The 15,122-nt window shown below is 43.8% G+C and overlaps 1 protein-coding gene across 2 annotated transcripts in view; it reads left to right on the forward strand.

Annotated features, from left to right (window-relative positions):
* Window positions 1-1,395: 1,395 nt before the first annotated feature.
* Window positions 1,396-15,122, forward strand: part of ago3a (argonaute RISC catalytic component 3a) — a 32,275-nt gene continuing 18,548 nt past the window's right edge. For both annotated transcript variants that reach the window (XM_077575256.1, XM_077575257.1), the window contains exons 1-5: window positions 1,396-2,173; window positions 12,026-12,197; window positions 12,286-12,406; window positions 13,363-13,571; window positions 14,285-14,421. In XM_077575256.1, coding sequence (XP_077431382.1) covers window positions 2,155-2,173; window positions 12,026-12,197; window positions 12,286-12,406; window positions 13,363-13,571; window positions 14,285-14,421 — 658 coding nt within the window. In that variant the 5' untranslated portion in view covers window positions 1,396-2,154. The remainder of the gene's footprint in view (window positions 2,174-12,025; window positions 12,198-12,285; window positions 12,407-13,362; window positions 13,572-14,284; window positions 14,422-15,122) is intronic.

Raw genomic sequence — 15,122 nt, forward strand, 5'->3', positions numbered from 1 at the left:
TTTAGTACCTGACACTCCCACAAACAATTGTGCGTAAAGCTGTTGTCCGTGATCCATTTTTGGGCTGCCTCGTCTCTGTGTGAAAGAAACCGCAGGCAGTTATGCCTACTTATCTTTTTTTGGTGGATAAACAGCATGTCTTTTTGCTGGATTCTGTGTGAAAGAGGCTTTGGTCCAAATGTCACCTTGATCGCCCATTTGCGGTTTTTAAATAACATTTATGGACTTGCGTAATCAAAAAAAAAAAAGCCTTTGTACGACGTTTTACTGACCCGTCATTGTGTTGAAGGTGATTTGTACATATGAATATATGATATTAACCTGTTATGTATTTTGGCTCACCACTCGCCAGGCCTTGTCACAATTACTGGGGGGGGGCAATACTCTCCCGCTGCCTCGTTCGTTTCCCCCTCTCCATATAATGATACAAAGTTTCGCGGTATTACTTTGCACCGCTGAAACCAGATGCAGTTCTCACTCACTGAAGCCACAAAGCACCTTGCAAGAGGGGGCGGGCAGGTGAGCGGGAGGACCGGGTGGGGTGGGTTGTAGGGGTTAGGGGTTTAAGGAATGTATGTATGACAGCCGGCAGCCTCACCATCTGACTAAGCAATATCGAAGCCACTGATCAAGAACAGTCCTTGTCATAGCACTTCCCAATAGAATTTGGAATGAAAGGACATGGAAGCGTTACGCTCTTTTGGCTCTGTATGTGATAGTAGTAATGGAAACTCTGTGGGGGAGGGTTATTTTTTAAGAAGAAAATAAATTTGTTTTTTAAATAATTCCCTGTATGTCTTTTTCTATGCTTGTGGTTCACTTAATTAGGCACACCAGCACAATATGATGAAGTAAACAAATTTGGCCTTTAAAAAGGGCATTTTAATATGACCTTTTTTTGGTCCTTGCAGTTTGTGTCATACAGAGAGATGCTTACTAATATTTCAGCTATTTGGTTACTTGAGAATGTTAAGATATTGATACGTCATTATAAATGTAATTAATTGTCGGGCTCACTGCAAAACATGCACAGTATCTCCATTATATTCCTAATCTGAATATGTTTCCAGTTTCCTGGAGTAAAAATCATACAAATTTGGAGGTAAAGTTACAAATTACGATATTCATACAATATGAGAAATATGCAATATTACTGTATTTTGGTCCTCAAGATTGTTGTTTGCAGTGGCCCAGGACTGTCATCCAAAAAGCTTTTTAGTTGCACTAAATTTTGGTAATCTCTTTTTCACACTATATATATATGGAACATCAATGTGGGAGCGAAAATGACATTGACAGCATCACCGAGGACGTAATAGCGCCTTAACAGGAAGTCGAGGGCGGAGCTCTGGGCGTGACGTAACCGGCGCAGAGCCCGACTTGCCCATATTTAGCAGGCTCGCCTTCGGAGAGATCCCCAACCAGCCTGCCAGCCTCACACTTCATCTGTCATCCTCGGGGAAAAAAAATCTCTCAACTCTCGGCGTACACCGAGGATTTGACAGCTGGATCCGTTTTTTCTTTCGATTTTGGGCAACCGGGCTTTCGAAGACGACGACGCCGGCGTCGTGTCGAAAAATTTAGCCGGTGAAAGTGCCATTTTTTTTGCTGTTTTTCTCCCTCTACCTCCCTTCGTGGTAAAAGTAACCGTCACAATTCCACCTCGTCGCAAGCGAGCTAACGGGCTAACGTTAGCCCGCTTCTCCGACGTGTAATTACGTGTGACACGGTTTTAAATCCACCCCAAATGCGCCTCTCCGTATTTTCTGGACTCTTCAACCCCGCTGCGATGACTTCCTGACCGCCAAGATACTTTTTAATCCCCCTCCATAAAAAAAAAAAAGGCTTCACGAGCGAGCTAAACTGAGCTAAACCGAAAGGCGCCGCGCTCGCAGCGACACCCGGGATTGGACACGTTGCCAACGGAAAAGGTGGTGGTGGAGGGGCGACCTAAGGTTTGACAGCTTCCCCCCCAGGCAAGGCGGGCTCGAAGAGGCCCGGAGCCCGCCATTCTGCGGGGGCACAGGCATCGCTGAGCCGCGGGGAGACACCGGCTTGAAGGGAGGAGAAGCCGGAGGAGGGAGGAAGCAGGAGGACCAGGCAGTTTTTTTTTTAAGTGGGATCCGGGAAGTAAACCGGGCAGTGACCTCATGAATGGAAATCGGAACTACAGGTGAGGCTTTTTTCTTCTTCTTGAATTTTACCGCATTTTGTTTGATGCGGGGCCTTGCAGGTTAACAACCGGCCAAGTTGTTTACTGTAGTCAGGGAGACTGTCACCGCCACACACCAAGTGGAGGCTTTTGCAAACAGTAATGTGGCGTTTCCCCCCAAAAAATTGAGCAAAGTTCATATTTTACATGAGAAAAATATTACGACTCCCCACCTGTTGTCACAAAGGTAACTGTACACAGGTTCATTATATGCCTTCTGCTGCCCTGTCACTGTACGTTACTGGCATAGATAGTTGGAAGAGAATCCATTATTTGTAGTAAGTAAATACATTAGGTCTGTCTGCCTTGAAGCTTCGCAGCAATCATTTTTCCATACAGACCAATGCTGCATTTGCACTTCAGCCGCAACAGTTAATCTATTAATCAAATATTATGATAATTGATTAAATCGGTGAGAGCCATTTTTTAAATCAAAATTGTCCTAATCCTATACTTTGTGCCAGGGCTGACGATACACCGCAGCCAAGGGGGGCTTATAGTTCCGTCAGAAATCTGTGAAGCCCCTTCAGCATTTTATTTGTAACGCTAATATATATTTTATAAATTATTTTCTCAGCTTCCCTATGCATCTGTCAAGCCGATATAAAATTATAAGAAATACTGGAGCCGTCCTCGTTTCAACCTCTCAACAGCCAGTACAGTAGTCTGATTTCTGTAGTCCTCCATTAAATCAAAATAAGACAATAAAAATTTGAGAAAAATAAGACATTAGCAAAATCAAACCAAAATAGAACTGAATGACGTTGTTTTTAACATAAGTCAAAACATTTTTTTTTTATCTGATTACTCCGTTAACCGATGAGATATTTGATGGAATATTCAAACGCAATAAAAACATTTTTAAACCAATTTCGGGAAATTGGATAGTTTTATCACAGTGGTCTCGAGCAGTGGTCCTCAACCCTGGTCCTCGAGGACCGGTACCCAGCCTGTTTTCCATGCCTCCCACAGCCAACACAGCTGATTCATATCATCAGCTCATCAGCAATCTCTGCAGAAGGCTGATAACGATCTCCACCTGTGTTGGCTGTGGGAGACATGGAAAACAGGCTGGATACCGGTCCCTGAGGATCAGGGTTGAGGACCACTGGTCTAGAGCACTGGTTCTCAACCGTGGTCCTCAAGTAACCCTATTCAGCCTGTTTTCCATGTCTCTCTCAGCCAACACAGGTGAGGATCGTTATCAGGCTTCATGCAGAGCTTGCTGACTATCTGATCATTTGAAACACCTGTGTTAGTTGTGGGAGACATGGAAAACAGGCTGGATAGGGTTACTTGAGGACCACAGTTTGAGAACCACTGATCTACTCTATTCTAGAGAACCACTGGGAACAATGTGCAGTGATTAAATCCTTACTATTCATGCTAGTTAGTTATAGAAAACAATAGCGAATAAAAGACACCCTGCCATAAAAATATTGATTGCTGCCTATAGTAATAGCTAAACGCCTAAATATATCGCAAACTAAGGCTTTTGATATCATTTCAAGCTCATCAGAAGCAGAACCCTTAAATTACTTTTCAGCTAATAGTTTGTCATCTTTTAACAGAAAGGAGAAAAAAATCACCAGTTGCTATGTTTGTGAATGGTGAATCTGTGAGTGTTCCCTGTATTTAATATGTAAGGGTGCCAGTGACAGTGGTTTCTTCTTTCAAGGCTGTGGTTGGGGGGTGGGGGTTCTGACCCTTCACTAACCTCAATGTATTTGGTAGTGGCAATCATGCTGTGTCTGCTCTCATGTTAGGCCTTGAGTCATTGCTAAAACGCGTACTGCCATTGTTGAGTGCTCCAAAGTGCTCGCAATTATTACAAACAGCAGGTGTATTTTGTCCTGTTTGTGTTCAATAGCTGCTTCAGGGTTCATTTTGGGTAAATTCCGGTGAAAGTGCTTTCGGGTGCTTTCTGAGAATCCTCAATAGATGTAGGCAAAAAAAAAGAAGAAAAAAAGCTTTGCCATTTTGAGTCATCCATCTGTTTATGGCACCTGCTTGTGATTGGGGTTCATTTGGGCAAATTCCCTAGTTTTGTCCTGTCACCATAGACATGTCCACCCAATTTCATTTTGGGTGGCTTATCCCCCCCCCCCCCCCATATCTCTTGAGAATCCTCATCGCATGAAACCAAGGGAAGAACCCTTCACATTTCGTCATGACAAACAAACGTCACTCTGATCGCAAACACTGTTGCTGACTGTTACAGATTTCCCCCACCTACAACCACTGTACTTGTCTTGTAATAATGCAAATGTCAACAGTGACAGGCAACCCCCCCCCCCCCCCCATTGTGATCCCAGTGACGGTTAAACGGCACAAACTGCTCGGCTTTGTCCGCTGTAATGGAAGAGTTCCACTTAATGTGACCGTACAAAACCGACTGTCCGGAGGCGCAGTTGACATCATTTGATCTTCACAAACGGCCCCCACTTCCACCCTCTTCTTCCTCCTTTTTTTCCTCCTCATTAGTGTCCAGGCACTTCCTGTGGCATGCAACATGAGGGAGCAGGAGGTGTTTTCCCAGTAACCGAGCACCTTAAACGCTGACAATACTGTTACAAGAGCTCACAGTACCCATGAAGCAAATGAAACGTGTTTCTTTATGATCCAGTACGAAAGGCAGTCCAACATTCTCAAATTTAAATAGGCTAGCCATACATCTTGACTGAGAAATTAGTTTTGTATCTCAGGGAGGAGCTAAGTTTAGCTTGAGTTGCTAACAGAGGAAGTTACAATTGATTTGTTGTTTTTGAAGTCGTCTCCTCTGGCTTACCATCGTCAGGGCTACTGATATTCTCAATTCAATAAGTTAAAATACAATATACTCTAAATTCATTTTTTAAAACGTGACAAACAGACATTTGGCTGCAACTTTTCGACAAAATCCTTGAATACACCTTTAAGGTAACGGTAATCGTGACGGTGGCCGATACCAGTGTTGGCCGCCCTCTTGTGACCGTTTTATGATCAGGAACTAGAAATTAAAAATTTGAGGAATAGAAAATTGCCATTAATTTTTTTTAGTAAATATACTATTTTTATCTCTATCTTTTTAAAAATTATCTGTCATTTTTTGGGAGAATTTTATGTAGTCTCAAAAGTTGGGTATCTGTCTGAGAAAAAGTGGTATTGAACTTCTCTATTACTGACGCTAGTTAGTAAATAGCCTTGAAAAATATTTCCCCATGTTTAATAAATCTATGTGAGTCTCACTTTTTTGACCTTTTAACTTTTATTTCTTATAAATTAAGATGCAATTATTTTATTTGACAATCTTTTTTTTTTACTTTTAACAAAAGATCGTCAGCAGCTCTATTGCGACGTCTCCGTGAATTGCTCGACTTTTGGACGGAATCCTGTGTAGGATGTAAACAGTGAGCCTCTGATCGCAGCGCCTGCAAGTGAGGTAATGACACCGACCCAAAATGTCCGCCAGGAAGGGGCCCCCCGTTCAGCACGGTGTTTGCTCACAGCGTCACCCTGTGCGCGCGCGTGTGTGTGTGAGTTAGCTTCTAGTCAGCCTTGAGCTTTCCACTCTCGCCTTGATGTTGCGACTAGGCCAGTGGCCAAACGCCCCCGCCGCCCACCTCCTGTCGAAATTCGACCTTCTTCTCGCATCGCCCACACACACACACACACACGTTGCACGCTCAGTCGCACTTGCCGTTATAAGCAGACAAGCAGAGTCGCGTGAGAACATGCAAATGACTGTCACAACCGGCCACCAGCTTTGAAAGGCGACACTGCCGCGTTTGTCCGAGCGGCAGACCAGATTAACACCGGCTGCCGCATAAATGTGGGCCAGCCAATACCCCCCCCCCCCCCCCCCCGGCACAAAATAAGTCCAATGCGTTTTGATACACAGCTTGCTAAACTTGGAAGCTAAACTTAGTCACAGTCATACTGGAGATCTCATACCAGGATTGTTCTGATTCATATTAGGAGGGGCGTAACGGTTCTTGTCTGATTTTGAAGGATTCTACTGAAGTTCCCACAGAACAAAAAGTTTGCTTTCAGGTGAAATTTCATGATGAATCTAAAAATGTCATCAGTATGCGGGAACAGGTTTTACCTAGCAATATTAAATTGGGTGTTTATGTTTACCAGGACAGGAGAACACAAAATGTTATAGCCTCTTTATGATTCATGTCCCTATTTGAAAACAAGTGTTGGATAGTATTTCCTTACTGGACGATTGAATGACAAAGTGGGTTTTTGAAGACAAACTAAACTTGAATTTCTGACACTCCAGTATCGGGTTGCAACTTTTCGAACAATCTAAATGAGTTCATTTTGTGGGTGATAACCTCCTTCACTGTCTACCTGTTAATACGCTACCTTTTGTTCCCAGATGGACTTTTTGAGTTGCATGATTCAGCACTTTTGAAATGCAGTTTGCATATTTAGTATGTCATTGACAGGATCATTTGATACAGAATATGCTCCCACATTCTTACCATCAATCTTCCCGCTCTTTTTTTTTTTTTCTTTTTCTTCTTTTTTGTCACCGCCTGCCTCCGCCCCCATCGCTTGGTCACCGCCTCTATTCTCAATGGGGAAAACCCGTTCGGATAAATAGGCTGCTTCAGCGTAGTCTCATCAAGGCGGGCTTCATTTGCAGTCACTATCCATCTCGCGCCTTTCATTCAGACAGTCGGCTGACAACAAAAGACCCCACCGCACTCCCCCCGCCTGCTATCACAAATGCCCCCAATGTGGCTAATCATCATCACCACTAACCCACCAACGTGCTTTCTATGCTCGGTCCTTTCAATGTGCTAACTGTGACTCTCGCAAATTTGTACTCAAATTGGCTCCTACAAACTGTACTCTTGGTTAATTAGGCTTTTCTTCACTTGTGAAGACAAATTTACGGGTCTATGACTATTTATAAAAGACTCACTGGCAAGGCCCTAACCACACTCTCACCATGCTCACCATGCATACCACCACCCACTCTCACACACTGCAATAAATAAACTCGCCTTAGTCATGCCAATATTGGTGAAGTTAGTGGAGGATGCTCGCGGCACCTGTTTTTAGCCGTTTACCTTTCATTGACCGCGTGTGATGTTATGTAACCATATAATAGACTTTCTACCTATTGGATCGCCCGCTATTTTGCATTTTAGGCAAATTTTGTGATCTGCTTTTGTGATCAACTGTTAGCAAACGGTACCTCGTGTAGAAGGATTTTCCGAACAGTGTTGCAAAGGATGGAAAACCATGCAAAATAATGCAATTGAATAGCAGGACCTTTCAACAGATTAAGTAGAACTTTGTCAAGTTTTGAATTTTTTATTCAATAATAAGTTCTTTCATTAAAGAACAAAAACAGAAACATTGAGTTATAAAGTACTCATTACCCCTGAACCACCCTGTTCAAAAATTAACAAAAATGCTGCCCCATCCAAAAATACCAACAAAGTCCCATTCAAAATCTTAAATGAAAAGAGACCGTCATTTCAAAAAGTCGAGCCTTTTCATTAAAAAAAAAAGAAAAAGTAAGTTCCTGGTTTATTCTTGTTAATTTCCTTGGAAAGTTTCCTACAGCAGACTTCTGTATAAAAGCTCATTAAAAGCTGATTTACTAGTAATATTTCAGTGAAGAGTTTGAGAGCCTAATTTAAGTCATTTTACTCAATCTACAAAAAAAGAGATGTCTGCTTTTGCATTTCAAATCTCTTAAGTATTGCTTTTGAAGGACAGTTCTGGTGGCAATAGGAGCGAGATGCTTTGGCCATAAAGTGGTCTTGGGATGTTTTTATCTGACACTGACAATATGTTTGACTTACTTGCCTGTCCGAAAATTGGCTTAAAGCAGCTCAAGTTGGCGTAAAAAAGCTGACACTCCCTGGCTCGGCTCCATTGATCCCTAAAGGCCACAGAGACCTCGTCCAATCATCTCCTCCGCCTCCTCTTCCTCCTCTGGTATTTTTGTCACGTCGTAGTGACTAACCGTGCAGGATGTGGCGGCGGCGGCGGCTGCAACTCCCGCGGACGCCAGATGCGACACCCCAGAGAGGCCCAGGAAGGGCACGTGGAGGGGGAGGAGTCAGACGCTGTCAATCTGTGTGTGTGTGTGTGTGTGTGTGTGTGTGTGTGTGTGTGTGTGTGTGTGTGTGTGTGTGTGTGTGTGTGTGTGTGTGTGTGTGTGTGTGTGTGTGTGTGTGTGTGTGTGTGTGTGTGTGTGTGTGTGTGTGTGTGTGTGTGTGTGTGTGTGACTGACGCCATTGTGCTGTGTTCCTACAGCTCAAGCCTCTGTGGATTACAAACACAACAGCTGTATTGTGTGCGTGTGTGTGTGCACTCGTGAGTGGTGTGGACGTTTGTGTACTTGGGGGTGATGGATGTCGGTCTCGCTTCTCTTCGTCCCCACAACCATTTTGGATCACAGCCACAACTGGTTTCATTCACCAATGGGAGTACTTTTTATGTTATATGTTTGGCAGTTTTCACATTTTACTGTCCAAGCCTACAGAATTTGGGCTTAAGTTAGTTAGTTGACTAATAGCCTAGCATAGGGCTGCAACGATTATCGAGTTACTCAAATAATTTGATTACAAAAAAGATCGAAGTAAGATCTCGGCCTGCATGGAAGCTTTGCAGGAATCATTTTTCCACATGGGATAAAGTTACTGCAGTTGCACCAAGCACTGCTTCGTGTCGCTGGCACAAAGGCAGCGAGCCAGGAGGAAGAGACTGTAAAAGACAGAATGTCCAAAGTTTGGGATAATTTAACACAGAAAATGTCTACCCCAACACAGCGCAGTAAATGACAATACAGGGTCATGTATTTATGTTAGCCAGTATAATATAGCCTACCATCGCTAGCCAGTAGTCAGAACACATTATAACGGCCCCGCAAGTAGTCTAGGACACAGCGGCCAGTGCACTGCCAAGTTGTTTTATTCAATAAATGGTGCATAAACACACGTAATATTAATGATAAGACTTATGCACGAGCTGCTGATATCCACGAGTCACTTAACGCGGCATGCAGACTCAGTTAACAGCCAGCCAACTCTACACTATAATGCGCTGACACCCACGTCACTCACCAGGCCAGGTCGCCGTGTGGATGGTGACCCCAAATGGACAAGAATCATATCTGCAACTCGCATGCAAATGTTAAAGTGTTTAATAATGCGGAATCAGTTTTTAAGGGATAACTGGTTGAATGCTAAATTCTAAAAAATATTTGAGGGAGTACCTGAAGGAGAACTCAGCATGGGGGGGGGGGAAACATGCAAAACCTAGTTTTCTCCCCCCCCCCCAAAAAAAATCCTAGTTCACCATGCTGCTGTCCATAAGTGTTAAACAGCCATTTCTTTACTTCCTGTATTTGCATTTAATTGTTTAAACAACCTAGAGTAGTGGGAAGTGGAAATACAGGCACAGTGGGTAGGCGTCCCAATACTTTAGTCCACATACGAGACACACAAGCTCTCGTAATTGCAGGAAGCCAAAGAATGCGGCCAGAGACAATCACGTGGATTCGATCCAAACCACTAGGAGGACAACAAACATTTTTGTTGTTGTTGTCGTCGAAATCTTCATTATAATTTGAACAGCCTGCTGAATGCCACATCCGAGTCTTAACAGCTGGACGTTGTGACTCATGCCTCGGGTTTGTGCAGACCAGACTACCTTGCTACTCCTCAAATGACATTTACAGCTTGACGTCGACTAGTCGCTAATGATGTTTGTAATGATGTTTTTGCCCTACTTGAGGAAAATGCAGATCCGCTTATAGCAACACGGGTCCACTACTTTAGTAGTACTCTATGCATACAGTACGTTCGGTGCAAAGCGGCGAGTTCACTTCCGGTTGGCATAGTGACAACATGTTGAAACTCAAAAACCAGGTTGATGCTGAACATAACGGCACATGCTAGCTCCTCGTCTTTGTTATGTTGACCTTAAAGTACTAGCATTGAATTTAGGGATTGGTGATACTGTATATATTTTTTTAATCTGACTGGAAAAGGCGTCACAACATTCGTGTATTTAAAAAATGTTTAAAAAAAATTATCTGTACTGAAAAAATATTAATGACGTCGTCGACTCAACTCTCATCACCTTATTGTTGACTACAAAAACTAGGAAGTCTTGCATTTCCTACTCACGCCCAAAGGAAACCAGCCCGGCGTGGCGAGATTTTAATGTTGCCAAATGTCCACGCCTGCTCCTACTTAATCCTGCCACTCCCTCGCAACCTCTGTGCTAAACTGGCTCGTATCCGGGCCCAAATTGAATTATGGTCCGATTTAAGACGACAGCTCCCTCGGTCTGCCCGCTACACGAGTGTGTCCCTTTGGCCTTTAATGAAAGCTTTGAGGAATATCTGTTCTCCATCTTTTGTGTCTCACACGGCCTTCAGGGAATTATCATAACAAAACTTTTCATGCCTTTTTTTTTTTTTTTTTGCGTGTCAGGAATTCCAGACTTCCCCCCAGAGAAGCAGGGCACTGACTGTAAACAAACAAAACAAACTCAGTCAAGACTTGTGTTGTTTTGGTACTTTCCTCCCCCCCCCCCCCCCTCTGAAGGGGCCTCAACTCACCCCCGTGCACATGAGTCAAATCTGCGATGAATCACTTTTGATTTACTGGTGCAGGCTTTACAAAACTAAGCTCTCGGTTTTTGTGAGGGTGGTGTCGGGGAAATACGAGTGCCATATTTAAATAGCCTGGTGACTTAAAATGTTTTCTCAAGCGTGACACGGCAGTCAAGACTCAGCAGCCGCTAAAATAGCTCCGGCATGTGCGCGGCACGTTTTAAGCTGTGGTTTTGTTTTTTGTTTTTTGTAAGGGGGGCAAAGGGGAGTCAAGAGTGACTCATGTGTAAGACATCTCGGTGCGATAAATACGTTGGATTCCCAGAGCGTGGAGAAAGGGCTGGCGCGGTGGGGGCTTTTGTTGTATTTGGAAAATGTCACTCACAGTTCATTCTGCTGTGTGGTTTCCCTCCGTAGTAGCACGCACGGTATTGTTGACATTTGGAATTTCTGCCGTTATCCACAAACAGATGTGTTTATCAGTTACTGTGTGCGTGTTTTGTGTTCTATTCTGTTTTGTCTAAGACTTAAAAGTTTTTCGATAGGCCAGTGTAAGGTTAAGGTAAAAATAAAAATTAGCAAAGCATGTTGGTGCACCCCCTGGAAGTTAAGTTTTAAGTAAATGTTAGCATTTTTGTTATGATTTTTGTGTCTACTGTATTTGTTTATTGTAGCTTAATCTTATGTTTGTTTTTCATTTAATTTACATTTTAACTCTGTAATATAATTGTCATGCTTTGTTAGTTTTGTTTTTACTGAAGTGTTACATTTTAAGTTAATGATTGTTAATTTGTTTCTATTTCAGTGTTGCATTTAAAGCTACATTTTTACTTAATGTTGTACATATTAACTTTTGTGTCTTAGGTTTTACGGTGGTTTACATCTTTACCGAGTGTTTACTTAACTAGTGTAATTTATTTTATTTTTTTAAAAAAAAGTCTTAAATTCATCCTCCCATAACCCAATATGTACATTTGAGGTGATTTAGGTGAGCTAAAAGCCATTGTTCTGCCTTTTTCTTTCCCCATTTGTGTAAAAACTTGATACAAATGCAGTTTGGTGGCGATTAGCTTAAGGCATACAGTATATTCTTTATCCTCTACAAAGAACGACCAATATCATTACTGAGGAGCAAAGGCTTCAGTATAGAGTGCTGTTTTTCTTTGAATTTTGATGTCGCACGTAGCAGAGAGGCTGAAAGTGCTCATCCCCTCCTCCATTTTGTGCTGCGCCTGCAGGAGCCGTTGGGGCCCAGTCCCTGTTCGCCATGCCTCGGCGGCCCGGCTATGGCACCATGGGCAAGCCCATCAAGCTGCTGGCCAACTGCTTCCAGGTGGAGATCCCCAAGATGGACGTATACCTCTACGAGGTGGACATCAAGCCTGACAAGTGCCCGCGACGAGTCAACAGGTAAGCATCCGCCCCCACCCCCCCCTTCCCGGACGCCGATTGCGCTTCTTCCGCGAGACGCTAACAAGAATGAACTGGTTTGTCACAGGGAGGTGGTCGACTCCATGGTGCAGCACTTCAAGGTGACCATCTTCGGGGATCGCAGGCCGGTCTACGATGGCAAGAGGAGTCTGTACACGGCCAACCCGCTGCCTGTGGCACCCACGGGGGTCAGATGACCACATACACTCACACACACATGACTTAGACATTTTCATATAGGACAAAAAAAACATATGCATGCAGTCTGGATGCTTTTAAAGATTGCGCTTACTAGATTTCATGTGCACTTTTTGTTTTTTCTTAAGTCTTTCTTTTTCTTCTACTGCTTGTCCTCTTTCGTCCTAAATTTTCATTCACTCATTCTCTTCATTCTTGCTTTCTTCTCCTCTCCCTCCTTGTTCTTACTATTACTTACTCAACTTCACCTCGTCCTGCCTCTTCTACACCTCGTCCTCCTCCTTTTCTTCTCTTAATTGTCCTCATCTTTTTCTTCTCTTGCTCCTTTATTGGTCCACTGTCTTCTGTTCATCCTGTTGTTTGTCTTGTCCACTTCTCATTTTCTTCTTACTACATCTTTTCCTTGTTCGCCTCCTTTTTTTTTTCTCACATTCTTCTCCTTATTGTCCTCCTTGTCCTTTTTGTTCTCCTCATCCTCCACTATTTCTTATTCTTCTCATTTGACATTCTTTTCCCTACCATCTTTTCTACTCGTTCTTCACGTAGTGGTTATCCTCTTTTTTTTTCCCATCTTGACAACTTCATAGTATTTTTATACTTCTCCTTTGCTTTTTTTCTACATCATCTTCTCCTTGTGTGTTCCTGATCCTTGTTTTCCTCGCATTCCTTTCCTTATTGCCATCCTCGTCCTCGTTCGTCTTCTGCATCTCCTTCGCATCATCCTCATTGTATTGTTATTCCTCTTTTCCTTCTCCCACTTCTCAGCCTTTTTCTTGTCCTCCTCCACACAGTTTCTACTTGTCCACCTTATTGTCCTTCTTGTTTTCATTCTCCTCATCCTACTATTTTATTCTTGTCCTCCTCCCTGCTTGGAAAAAAAACCCTAAAAAACTACATCAACAAACAAACCTATTGACTGTTGTAACTTTACCCGCCCTCTTCTCAGGTGGACCTTGACGTCACTCTGCCGGGCGAGGGGGGCAAAGATCGTCCCTTCAAGGTGTCCATCAAGTTTGTGTCCCTGGTGAGCTGGCACATGCTGCACGAAGTGCTGACGGGCCGCAGCATGTCCGAGCCGCTGGAGCTGGACAAGCCCATTAGCACCAACCCTGTGCACGCCGTGGACGTGGTGCTGAGACACCTGCCGTCCATGAAGTGAGTTTTATGGAATCCCTCCCGACACCTCTGCTAAATCGTGGTTCATCATTCACAGCCCGCTATATGGCAGTGAAGAGGGGTAAAACATTTTGACCTAAAGCAGGTTGGTCTGGAACGTATTCCCTCAATATCAACAATATCAGACAGCGCCATCCAAACGGAAATCAAAGCAGGCTCAAATGGGATCTCATTGGCTGCAGCCCGGCCATCCTCTAACCTGATATCACTTTCCTCAGCTTCGGCAAGGGCGCCGTCATAACTAATCTCACCGTGGCTTCTATAAAGCTTTATCAAAAGGTGCCTCTATCCATCTTTCATTTGGGTTTGTTTACTGAGGCCCTGCTATCGCATTGGCATCCTGACACATTTTCACATTGCAAAATGTGTGCCCTTTGCACCACAATGCCACAATGCGGTATAATAAGAGCCCGCCAACGCCCTCATGACTGCTCATACTGTGTACTGTAAACACCAATTTTATTTATTTTTATTTAAGGTACACATTTTCTTGATTAGATCACTTTGTAAACTATGTTTCAAAATATGTGACTGTTAAGATGGAATTTAAAGCTACACGTAAAACCCTGCTAACTAATTTAATGGAACCACGACAGAAGCCAATCTGCCTTTTAATTAAAGCCATGAAAAAATTCAACAATGCTGCATAACTTTGTTGATATGAGCGCTGATGGAACCTCCCCCCTTCGTAGGTACACGCCGGTGGGCCGGTCCTTCTTCTCGGCACCAGAGGGCTACGATCACCCCCTGGGCGGAGGCCGGGAGGTGTGGTTCGGCTTCCACCAGTCGGTGCGGCCCGCCATGTGGAAGATGATGCTCAACATTGACGGTGAGTGGCAGGTTGCGGACTGCTGTACAACACTTGTGGCCCGGGCTAGTCAAATGACGCTTGTGGGTAAGCGAAAGGAAGCGAGGTTCTTTGGGCTGGAATGGGAGCTGACTAATTGGTTGCTATGGAAACAAGGCAGCGTGTGGATGTGTGAGTGGGGCTGTATTAAAGAGCGCATGAGTGTGTGTCTTTGAGAGATGATCGTGTGTGTTTTATGTGTGTGTATCGATGCCGTGTGTGTCTGTCTGTGTGTACGAAGGTACTATGTACAGGGCAGGGTGGGGGCTGTGTGCAATGTGTGTGTGTGTGTGTGTGTGTGTGTGTGTGTGTGTGTGGCTACATGGAGCATTTCCTTTCCATTCTAGCTTTTTTGCTCCCAACTACTTCAAAACTACCCCTCCCTTCTCTCTCATTGTGTCATTTTCCCCGTCATCTTAAGTGCGGGTCGCACACTGGATTGTAATTTTGTCATAAATGTAAAATGCTTCAAAGCTAATTTGGTAGCTAAGTACTCTTGTGTGGGGGGGGGAGTCTGTTTCTCACATTAAAAGACACACACTCAGCCACTTCTTCTTTTCAAATAAATGTAATTACAGAGAAGTGACACCTCTCAAATCAATTTTGCATTTAGCGTGTCTGACTCAGTGTGTGTGTGTGTGTGTGTGTGTGTGTGGGGGGGGGGGGGGGGGGGCGGCTAAGTA

Source organism: Vanacampus margaritifer, chromosome 9 (assembly GCF_051991255.1).
Source record: "Vanacampus margaritifer isolate UIUO_Vmar chromosome 9, RoL_Vmar_1.0, whole genome shotgun sequence".
Taxonomy (NCBI): domain Eukaryota; kingdom Metazoa; phylum Chordata; class Actinopteri; order Syngnathiformes; family Syngnathidae; genus Vanacampus; species Vanacampus margaritifer.